The sequence below is a fragment of the Dinoponera quadriceps genome, unplaced genomic scaffold (genome assembly GCF_001313825.1).
Source record: "Dinoponera quadriceps isolate SergipeBrazil2010 unplaced genomic scaffold, ASM131382v1 scaffold696, whole genome shotgun sequence".
In the NCBI taxonomy this organism is placed as follows: Eukaryota; Metazoa; Arthropoda; class Insecta; order Hymenoptera; family Formicidae; genus Dinoponera; species Dinoponera quadriceps.
In genome coordinates, this window is record NW_014554799.1 from 993,995 (window position 1) to 1,006,658 (window position 12,664).

Consider the following 12,664-nt stretch of genomic DNA (forward strand, 5'->3'; position numbering starts at 1 on the left):
ATACGTCGAGGTTGCCTCGTCGCCGATGATGTTTATCGAATCAGTCCCACTGCGCTCCGGGGCGCGTCTTGACGCGTGCTTTGCTTTTAATGAAAATCCCTCGATCATTGCGAAAGGACGCGATCTAATTTCCCGCGCGATGCGATGAGATGATTAACGTTGTCTTGATGTAATTAATATTAATAGCGGCGTGCATCAAGCGCGAGTCGCCCCCTCGCGTTCGGTATTCCGCCCGTCAATTCACGCGCGTCGGCACTTTTCTTTTTTTTACTCGGACGCACGCGCATAATGGTATTGTTAAGGCGTGACTGTTTGCGATAACACGACGAGCGCACACGAGCGCGGTGTCTCGTTTAATTAACTCAGTTACAAACACAGCGTTTGATATATAATTACGCCTTGCACGGGTAAATAATATTCCCATCCATTTCGCGAGGCCTTTATACACGCGCGTACCACCGCGTGACGTTGATCGTAATAATATTAATATTCGAGCCACGTTTGCGGTAAGTTAGTTTTTCAAAGTCACGAGACAAGAAGCACTCTCGTTGCGTGTAACATTGCTCGCGCGCATTTGACGATGCACGCTATTTTAACAATTAGTTTATCGCGGGAGCGAAATGATGACGTAGCGCGTCCGATATCGCGCCATTCTCCACACGCGCGGAAAGTTTCAACGTTATTACGAACGAAAGAACGGCAGTCGCATCCCGTTTCGTACAAACGAAGAGATACGGCGCGCGATGACGCGCCGTAAAACACTCGGCTGGGATATTTTTTAATCGCGCGACGTCCTCGCCGAATTAAGATGCGCATAGCGGAGAACCCACGGTCGCTCGGTGAAAAGCAACGAGCGAACGATCGATCATTTCACTTCGGTCTCGATGGGAGGCTGAGATTAAATATCCATTGTGCGGCCCGCTATGTATGTCTGGATAACATCCGCCGTGCGCCATTGGACAGTTCACGTAGTTTCGAACGATCCTAATTACAAACATAGTCATCGGCCGCACGAGGAGGGCAATGAAGCCTCGACGGTGGGTCAAAACTTGGCCGATTATCGAATCGCGCTTGCTGTGTCCGACATATCGGGAAAAGTGAGACACCGGCGCTAGACTGCTGGATGCGCCATGTGTTGCCTTTAATTACGACTACATCGCGACGGCTGAAAGCACAAGTGACGTGGAAGATGCGCGGCGATATCGCGCGTCTAATGTTATCATCCATCTTCCCATTAATCGTCTCAACTTACCGGCAAACACGGTTTGTTTCGTCCTCTTTTTAAAACCGCGAGCTCGCTTAGCGATTAATATTTTCACCGTTAATATTGTTATTATTGCCGTATCGCGAGGTTTTTATGCTACCGTACAAAAGTGACGTGTTTTCAAAATTGCGTCGCGAAAACGGCTCACCGTTACCTACGTCTGTGCCTACAGAAGGGAATGATTTTCTAATAAAATAGAAATGGGCGTAACGTTGGGGAGGAAATAGAAGAGGAATGGAATTAGCAGGACAGAGATAAATACAAAAAGGTCGGGAAAAACGGGCGAATGAAGTTGACGGTGCAAATATACACGTCGTATCTCCTTGGCCGTCGGTCGCGCCTGATCACGAACGGATGGTTCTACTTACGGCAAGTAGCGGCACTCGATCTGCGGTCGGACAATAAGGGAAGTTAGCTTACGCCAGCGCTTTGTCCACGACGATGAACGATCTTCGAAATTGAGATGAAAAAGGATGCCGGGGGGTCCATCGGACGTATCCGACGACAGGGGAATGCGAATATGTATGTCGACCCTCTGAGGAGCATGAGACGACAATAAGAATGACAAAGGATCTCATTAACGTTCCTCGAGAATGTCTCGCGCGAAGGAAATTCGATCTCGATATGGATATACTGCGATTACAAACAAGTCGAGAAACTACACAAAAAATAAAACGGTTCTTTCGTCGAGATATACAAAAAAAAATATATATATATGTATATATAGAAAGAAAGGGAGAGAAAAAGAAAGAGAGAGAGAGAGAGAGAAAGAGAGTAATATGTAATAAGATATTGTATTATCGATCCAAGAATGTAAAAAGAGTCGGAGAGAATTTAAATGCATTTTTAGAGAGCCTAAAAAAATATAAACTGCGTCCAGGCTCTCATCGGCCCTTTTATTTACCTTCGCTTGGATATTTAAGAACTTTATAAAGTTGGTTGTATTAAATTATTTTTTCAATTGAATTATAAAAAATTATAAAAAGTTACTGCCGGAATCATTCACTGCAATGCCGATGATTCTTTTCGGTTTTAACTAAAACGTCCCTTTCACGTCGTCTTTTATGTGAAAGGATAAAAGTAGGGGAACGAATATCGGATTCGTCTGTATAAATATCGGGGAGATAAACGGGATGAGGATATAGCTGGGCACGGCCCCCGAGTTACCGCTCAAAACTCTGAATACGTACAAATAAAGGATCGATGCGAATCGTCAACGCGGTAATAACGTGTGACGCGATTGATGACGATATTTCTTCGAATGAGAATCGATCAGAGGGTAACGCGTGCACGCATACATCCACGTACGCAGAAGAGGGCTTATTTATTCGTATGTATATTCAATCGCTCTTTTAACGCAAGAATAGCGCCGACATATTTTTCCGATCGTGCACGGGGGAGGGTATTTGAATAAGCGTGTATCAAATATCACACACACGGAAAGTCTTGCTCTGAGTGAAATGATAAAAGAGACATTCTCCGCGGGACGCCGGGAAATGGGGATAAATTCAAAAAGCTGTAAATCTCACGAAAATCTCTCCGTCGGGACGATGCCGCGGCCGACGACGAGCATCAGACGAGCCATCACCGGGGATACACCGGGGTGTCGTCGAAAAAAATGTGTGCACGTAAGTGTGCGTCTTCCTGCGCGATTATGCCGATGACGGTGGGAAACGGCGCGATCCAGCATCGAATCCGGCGACGAGCGACATGTTACTTTTTGCCCGTCCGTCCTTTACGCTCCCCTCCCCCCTGCAATTTAATTAATAGGCTTTCTGACGTAGATCGAGCGAAGCGGGGACGGTCGTCGAAGTAAGAAGCGGAATAAAATACGTAGTTCGAGGGTGAACAACGTGGTGCGCGGTAAAGTGTGTCAAAGTGCAGCGGAGTGTGCCAGAAAACGACGGGGAACGACCTGACATCCTTTCGCAATTTCTGCCCGAATTCTGTCGTCCTCTCACACGGTTTGCATCATTTAAACGGCGGAATGCTTTTCGATGAGCTTAAACGCGACACGACGGCCGTGCGACGCCGCGCGAATTAATTATTACGATATTTCCGATACCGCGGAACGAATCATCGGGGACGATGATTTCACGCGCGAAATCAAGCGCATTCTCCTCGCTTCGTTCGCAGCCGCGGTCAACCCTCGAGCGGTAATTATTTCCCGCGATTTTCGTGCGACATCGCGCGACCGCGTTCATTGTACGACAGCGTCGCCAATTTGGAGTTCGTCGCTCCCTTAATTCCCGCAACGAATTCACGTCGTATTTGCGATGTCGCGCATGTCGCCGCTGGATTTTCGCGAATAGCATCCCGGAGCACAGGGCGCGGCCGAGTTAATGGAGATTAACCGACGAGAATTGCACGTCGCCGGGCTCTCGTCGTCCACCCATCATGCGAGCCATCCGTCGTCTGACCCGTCGTCTTGATCCATCGCATTGTTATTGAGATGACCCGCGCAAGAACGCGAAGTTACACGAAAATTGCCCTGGCGCGCCGAGAACACTGAAATTTTATCGACGCACGAATGAAACGCGAAAAGTTCGTCGGGCTTTTTATTTAATTGCGAATTTACTTTGTGCCGTTGAGCTGTTAATTAGCAGGTTTATTCTCCCAATGGTGTATTCCGTACAGTTAAAAAATGTGTATCCGTTTGACACCTTATTGACGGGATACTTTGGTAGCGAGAGAAAAATTGCATTCGCACGCGATATATATTTGACGTCGTTGTTGCGTCATCTCTGCAACAAATAACGATATTTAGTTTGACGTAATATCATGTCATCCATCAATAAAGTGTTGCGAGAGAGAGAGAGAGAGAGGGAAAGGGGAGGACGAGAGGGAGGGAGAAAAAAGAAGAAAGGGAGGGAGAGAGAGAGAGAGATTCCGGAAAATTCAATTTAAATTAAGCCAAACTAACTCATCCCCGATATATCGCGAGCAAAGATAAACGAATCATATCGCAGACATCAAAGGGAAAATTTCTCAGTTTTGATTTCAAGGCTCCCAATTACGACTCGATGTGCTTTAATACGGACTTCGGTTAATTCCCACGAAAACTTTGCTGGACCTTTCTCCGGGGCTCTCGTTTAACGTTGATGCGGCGCAGCCGAGTTCCCGAAGCGAATGAAAATGAAGAGTAATTAACTCGGAGAGGAGCGGTTTCGGATACCGAAACATCCCAGCCGCCTTGATCAAGCAGCCAGTATCGTGATTACAAACACAATTACGGCGCGATACGCGTCAGTAGTTTCTGCGGATAGTATCGTGTGATGCGAGACGAGACGAGATAAAAAATGTATTCGGACATTCTCGCGTGGCTTACGGGCGAATTGTTAGCCGTCCCGTTCGATTCGTTTCGACGATCTTCGCAGGCGCCATTATCGAGCTCCGGAACTCACGTCTTTGGACGTCGAATTTACCGTCTCTCGCCTGGAGAAGCGTGGTTTCATCAATTTTTGATCGATCGCTTCTCACCCCGACTACTGCCGCGCCGAAGATGGATAAGAGCGACATCAAGAAGCGATCTACCACGCTCACTATGGACTTGTACTAAATTTTCCATACGAACGATCCGATCCTGCCCTTCTTTTTTTACATCGGTCCGTTCCGCCCACTCTTTTAACGGTGACGGCTGAAGATACCGTGGAAATTCTCGGGCTAGTAATTTAATAAAGGACGGCGGTGTATGAGAACGATGTACTTTTTGCACGGAGAGAAAAACTACGAACCTATCCCTACGATATGTTTATCTTTATATCATTGTGTCGCACTCGCGTTTCACGAAATCTTTCGTAAGTGAGATACTGCGAATGTATTCCACACCCAAAAAACGGCACGTACCGCGTGAATTAATGATTCTCATAAGATAATTAACGTATGATACATACGAAAAGATAAGGAGTATGTGAATACAATCGCGTGTACATGAATTATGTTCTACGCATAAACACGGTTAAATCTTTATTATATTTTATTCTGCTCTAACAGTGGAGATCATTCCGAGTGTGTAGAAGCGACGTTCGTTTTGGGCTGAAATATAATTTTTCAGCACTCCAACATGACGCGTGAAATACTTAGTGATTTGTAATCCAGAAATAGTCGAACTAATCTGGATTAATTAAAATATTCAGGAAGACGATGGAAGAGAACGACATATCCTAACACACTAATCCTGTCACAAATTATATTTTTAAGATCCACTGTATGTTACACTGTATAAACGTGTGGAATAAATTACGAATCGTACAGCATCAAATGGCTTACTGATTTAATTACGTGAATATAGAACGGTCGACATTTAAGCGGTTGATTTCCAGCTCAGTTGTTCGGAATGTGGCGTGCGATCATCCTCGTTGCTGTTTCAGTGACAGGTAGATTATAGATTGCTCATTCGTCGATTATCAGTTTAATTATTGTATATGTCTAAAGTGCACTCGAATGCTCTTTAAACAGCTTCATTGTATGTGATCGCATTTTTAAAGACATTTTTAAATTTATACTTGTCGCATTTGTCGTTTTGACTTGTGTACATGCATTCACTACAGCTTTGTATCAATTCTCAGAAACACGTTCTATGGTTAAAATCATTTTTGGCGTGAAAGGGAAATAATATACGAAATTATATAAAGGCAATTCATATCAAATGAAAACAATTTGAAACAATTCTAACAATTCCATCGTAAGATTTTTATGCCAGTGTTAACGTTTTTGGACATTGAAACATTTCTACGATCAATTCGAAGTACATGAAGGATGTAGCGGAAAATTTTGGTTGAATACGACAATTTTAGAACTCGCGCAGCTCAACGTCCAGTTATACATTTACCAAGTTTGTGTAAAAATTCCGTTTATTCGTGTGCGCGTAAATAAAAAAAGCACAAAGCGTAGCCGAATGTGGGAACGAATGTGCAACGTAATGGCAATGGCGAAGTAATTAATTCAGTACACTTTTTAATGAACGTAGTTGCGCCGACGAGCAGTTGCGTCCGCCGCCAATCGGGGGAGAGCGGAAATCATGATGGACGTTACTGCGTCTACAATACAACGTACTGCGATACGGATATAACTAGACCGCACGATCTCACCAAATTCATTCTGAGAATTTCGAGCAAAAATGGCCTACGATTTCAAGTAATGAGCGACGCATACAGAAATATTACGTCAAGTGACAATGAATATTTTAGCAAGATTTTTCCAGTATTTTGTCCAGTATACTATCCAGTATACTCTCCCATATTTCCAATATTCGGAGCAAAATAGTTCCATCAATGGCAATATAATAAATAATAACGTCGTTATACAGATGTAACATGCAAAATACAATAAAATCGTCCTTTTGTTTAAAATACGAGAGTTCAATACGAATCGTAACTCATCCCTCTTGGCTGCGACCGATTTGCACCCAGTTGCGCATTGTTAGCTCGTTGGTTCGCAATTGATATTTCTGCATATCTTAGATCACTCAGTGTTAAAGCTCTCTCCTTTTTCCCTCTCTCTCTTTCCCTGTCTGCGAACTCTTACAAACCGTGCAAGTATTCGCCGGATGTGCCGCGCACTTGATGAACGTTATCAGTGGCGACGGTGGCGGCTTCCTCAAACGCTCTCGATTTTGCTAAAGGTTAGACCATCATCCACGTTTAATCTGCCATTAAGCTGGCTACGAACAAAAATAATTTAAGAGTAGCTCGACTTATAAATCTCAATTACATTCGCACTGTTACTATAACACGCTTATCTCCTGAATGTCTTTTTCGCAACTAAGTATTATTATCACGGCTCCCTAATCTTGTACGATTTCAGAAGTCTCGCAATCGTATCTTTTCTCGGGAACAAAAAAACGAGTGTTCTCGTAAGAGAACAACGGCCATTTTCACTATCTGCGATATGTGCTCCTCCACCGAACTAATAATATTCCGTGCGAACGCCGCTGTGCATACTCGTCGAATTTAAACCGTTTATCCACCGCTTTCGTTGTCACTAAGTACACTAAGGAGAGGAAAACGAGATCATACGCTGATCTACTTGTCTCTCGTGATCCATATGTTTTATCTGCGCGCGAAACGAATGATCCTTCCAGATCGTGACCGATTTATTCATACTGTTGAGCCATTCCCTGTTATCAATGATGCTTCTCGTATTTCGCCGGAGTGAATCTTTGGCAGCTTTTAATAGACAGCTTCTAACAGCTTTTAATAGCTTTTCTAACGGACGTTAAAAATACTAAACCAACTAATCTCCGCTGCGCGTTCAGGACACGTTCGATTCTCACAGTTTAGCTGCCCGTTGACGCACCACGCGTAATGTTTAAAGCAACACTTGCGTTCAACGTGTCGCATGACTCGTGATTTATTGCTCGTGATTTATTGCGAGATACGATAGCCGATCGAAGTCATTTTGGTCCGAGCGTAATTTAAACGTAAGCGGGCAAGCAATGTCGAAATTCAATGTCGCAATTAAGGAAAATAGAGCCGTGGGTAATTTATAAGTTTCGCTGGTATTAACCAAGTAGAAAAAGTTAACTCGGATAGCTGTGCGGCGATAATCGATAGTGTTTTATGGGCATTAATATCCAACCGGTTTTACGAGAGGAGGTAAAAGAAGCTGCTTTGCAAGAAAGGGAAGCCCTGGCGGATCCGTAAAAAGAAAGTTTATGTGAACGCCACTGCGTTCTTAATTATCGGAGGATGAGCTTTCCGAATGAGGTTACGGTGAATTAATATGCAAAATGAACAAGTTGTCAATTATAGGGCATGTATTAAAAAAGAGATTAGGACTTAAGGGCACGTAGCTCAGCAAAAATTGTTCAATCGATACGGGTCAAAAGACTGACCTCGGCCTGAAACTCTCTCTCTCTCTCTCTCTCTCTCTCTCTTTCTCTCTCGTCTTAACGTCCTGGAAGTACCCAACGTCGTGGAAAATTTTAACGAGATCTCGATCCTACGTGAAAATGGGAGATGCGAGAGTAAATCCAAATGAAAGAAAGCTTCTCTACGAGATACGTCGCCGCGTTCATTTTAATCGGCGAACAGATAGTGCGTGGTAATTAAAATATTAATTATGCTCGGATGCTCGAGCAGTTTTTCTTGAACCAAGCGAGCGAGTAAGCAGAAAAAGATATCGAGTTTACGACCGATCGATGGTTTGCGATTGATAATAACTGCCGCCATAAAGGGCCAGCGCGATAATTCGAGCATCGGATACGGTTCAACGCGTGATACTTCGAGAATCCGTTTACAGTCGGGCGTGTCTGTAAAACAACTTGTGCAGAAGCAGACAACTGTTTGCTCGCGTCCTGCTTCATCCGCATACCCGGCAGGATACGAATCAGCTAATATTAGTAAGGTGAATACGCGATACTCGACTCACTGACTGTTTTCGTGTTTCGCGAGATGAAACGACTGTACCGCATGATTAACGATACGTTTGAAACAAAGACACGTTTCTTAAGTATTACATGGAAATGTAGTTGCGAATTTTCGACACGATGTATTTAGATATTTATCGAATCTAACTCGTTTCAGGGCCCTTGTTAAATGCTGCACATCCGTACTTTGCTTGTGTTTCAGCATGAAGTTCAGTGTCAGATACGGAACGGCTTCGTACACTGCATGATCCCACGTGCCCGGAAGGCTAACAACGATCGCAACTTTACAGGGATGTGTTTCAAAAACAAAGCGTTAACTCCCGCGACTCGTGACGTGAACTTCTCGCGAGCGGATAACGTGGTAACTTTCTTGCCGGATGGCGAGTGTCTTTTACATACACTTGTGTGTAATTTCGCCTTAACGGTGGTTTTACATTTTATTGGAGGGCATTGCAGCAAATATCGCTCCCTTTTACATACGGGTAAATAAATAACGAGTCAGTGATGTTGCATGTAATTTCGTATCGTTTAGAATAGCGACAGTGTTCCGGTTTAGAGTCATTAAAATCCGATATCGCCAATTGAATTAAGGAGGATATCATTAACTGAATTAATATTAATATCAGTACTGCTGATATTAATATTAATTCAGTTAATGATATCCTGATATATACTGGAAACTGATCCTGTTATATGAATAATAATCGTGTACACGCGCAACGAGCCACGTTACAATTTAAAAGCATTAGTCTGGTTTATTTAAACAGATGCAACAAAAATATACACACGGATAATTGTGAACATAAACAGATCGATACTGTTGTTGCATATAATATACAATAAGAGTTATTATTAGGTGCCGGGTGAGAGAAGAAGAAAGGAGTATCCGACGTTATTGTTTGTCTGGTGATTGGTAAATTGAAAATTATTTGGATCGTCGAATCGTCTCACTTTGAACCTTTGCGTAAATTTCGTACTGGATAAATTATTTTAAATTATAGTGAATATAATATGCAATATTCGTTATTTTTAACGAAATATTTTGTCTTGTTTTGTTCATTGCGGTCCCGTGAATCGTTTAAATAAGGTTTTAGGTCATTAGGTTCGTTTTTTAAGCTATTCGATCGGAGCAACCACTAATGGGGCGGCATTAGCAATTTTAATGATATTATACGAGATTTCTGGAACTGTTCTGGTATGATCTCGACGATTGTTATCATGCATCGAATAATTGAACGATATATTATTGTCGGCCACATTTAGTGTGCGATTTAAACAAAAGGAAAAATGCGCGCATGCGCGGCTATTGTTTTTCTATAAATGTTTCTAAACAGCGTCCACGTATATTTCGACACGTGACGCGCGACGCGCACTGCTTACTCGCAAAAATATTATCTGAACGGAGCAGCGCTCGATTCGGCGGGCTCGTTGCAATGGCGCTGAAAAGCTCCGGCACGGTGGAGAGAGATGCATCTCGATGCATTATTTAAGGCCGCGGCTCTTATGGGCGTGCTCCGAAGCTAAACGAATATTTGGTCCAGTGATTACCTTACGAGAGGACACGCCTCGCCGGACGCGGCCCCGTTCCCCGTACAAAAGAAACTCAATTTAATCTCGAAACGAGGCCGAATATGCGCGCGCGAATTAATGGAGCTCAGTTCGGCCGTTGCAACGCGCTCGACTAGCTGCGTTGCATGCATTCGTCGAATAACTATGAACGCGCGATCTAGCGAAGCGTGAGAAAACGAGAAAAGATCGCGAGAGGAGTGAAGAAAGAAAAAAAGATAATACGACACGTGCTTCTTTGGTTGACTCGATGGTTAATTAAGCGAGGTAAAATTGATACTGCAAATGCACTTCAACTTTCTCCCGGCGAAACGAACGGAGCTATATATAATAATTTCGCGCGATTCATTATCACTTTATCACATAATCACTTAATCAAAAAAACTTAATCAGTAGATTATTACTATTATTTTATATTATTACGATTATCATTAGACTTAATGAGCGATCATTTAATCTTAGTGTGGTTTTAAGAGTACACTGTGTGTACGAAGTGTGGTTTTATGACTTTAGAGACATCTTAATCTTAGTTGCCTCGTAAAATGTGTAATTAATAAGTAAAATATTCATGCGTAATGGGGCTTACCTAGATGTTTCTTTATCATCAATTGGCCTGCAAATACCATATATGTGATCTGTCGAAGCTGCGTAAGCTGAATATAAGCTTTATATTTTTTTTAGTCCGACCAAACGCCAGGATCTGCATCTGGAATCAAGATCACATAAATTTATTAGTCAATTTTCTCAAAGCCATCGGCAACTTCTGGTTTATAGTTGCTTTATTTTGTGCTATAATAATTCTAAAATTTACAATGTCATCATCTCATAACATTAGCCTGCAAAAATTTGCGGATGTAATGAGATTAGGTGATTTTTATTAATTTTTGCCTGCTAAACACGAATCCGTTTTCCAAATTTGGCTATCAATTTGGAGAAAAATGACGTCAAAGAGGCCAGAAACAACGATTTTAAGGGCTTTCACGGTGTCGTAGCACTCGTAGCAAATTGTTTTTCTAAATTTCATTAACGCTACGTGAAAATATAAACTTTTAACTTTAAAATGCATTTTATTCCGTTTTGCAACGACTTTTCATTTCCTAGATATAATTCGTTTATATAGTATTATCGTTTCCTAGAAAGAAAAAATATTAGTTATGCAAGCGTCAATATAATTGTTCGGTACGATGCCTCTCCAATGAGTGCGAATAGTCATTTCAGGCGCATTTTTGAGTACTGAGTTTTGAGAACATGAATTTGTTAATAGAATTTGGCTATCACGTTACAATAAAAAAAAATAGTATCATACTATTATAATAGGTTTTGTCCTGCTTAGTATCACTATTTTTTTATTGTAATGTGATAACAAAATTTTATTCGGATTCATGGATATAACGGATTCACGTTCAGCAATCAAAAATATGTCATTTGTTAGTATTTCTATTGTAAATAAAAATATCATAATTATTAACTGCGTTCAGAAAGAAAAAGCATTTAATAAATAATTCATTATTAATTTATTTTATATGTTTGATTTACATATACTTTTATGAAATTATGACTGGATAATATTGCCGGCTACATTCGGCAAACTTTGCGCATCGGTGAGGAACATTTTTTTTCTTTTTTGGCGAACTATCGCTCTTACGCAAATAACAGACACGTATAAGCGAACGAGCGTCGTAATAAAATTAAAAAGCAAAGAGACCTTTACAGTCCAACAAATCGATACGAATTACTTAACTCAGTTATCTCGGATTCATCTCGAGATAACGCCAACATTTTACGTAACGTGCTCGGAAACGTGTAGCATAATAAAAATCGAAGAACAACTCAGGATTACGAGATCATTTTGTGAATCATTGACTATCAGCGTGAATCATCACTATCAGTGAATCAACGACAAATAATCAATCAACAAAACTCCCGACTAGGCAAGTCAGTCACGAGCGCAAAACAAATTGAAACAAATACGATCATTTGATAACCATGCCGCAAAGACATAAATAAAAGATAACACAATGCACAAAAAAACAAATATTTTCGTAACCTAAAATCGAAAATAACTGGACTTTAAACCAAAAATTAAGTTGTTCTTTTGTGCGGCAGAGCTGACTGGTTCACACATTATTAAGAAAAATTCCACGAAATAATAACAGCCTGATATCTCTGTGACCCACATAACACTCCCTTCCCGAAAATTTGCCTCCGACTATCTAAAATTTCTCGCTACTTCCAAAATCTACCTTATAAAAATCTTAACGTCTTCGCTGCTTGGCATACACACATACTTCGTATATTTTTTTTAATGTTTAATTGTGCGTATCACGCTTTTGCGTCTTAACCAACCAGAGTTACTGTGGGACTGACTAGGATTATTGTATAGGTAACCGTGTCCAAAAAGAAGCTTCATCCGTGAAAATTACATTGTCCTAATCTTTATTCAAATTTTTATGAGCCTATGCCAG

The 12,664-nt window shown here is 41.7% G+C and overlaps 1 protein-coding gene across 4 annotated transcripts in view; it reads right to left on the reverse strand.

Moving 5' to 3' along the window:
- LOC106742017 overlaps window positions 1-12,664 on the reverse strand; it is a 139,958-nt gene that overhangs the window by 104,784 nt on the left and 22,510 nt on the right. For all 4 annotated transcript variants that reach the window (XM_014614583.1, XM_014614586.1, XM_014614584.1 and 1 more), the window contains one exon: window positions 10,786-10,905. In XM_014614583.1, the coding sequence (XP_014470069.1) occupies window positions 10,786-10,825 (40 nt within the window). In that variant the 5' untranslated portion in view covers window positions 10,826-10,905. The remainder of the gene's footprint in view (window positions 1-10,785; window positions 10,906-12,664) is intronic.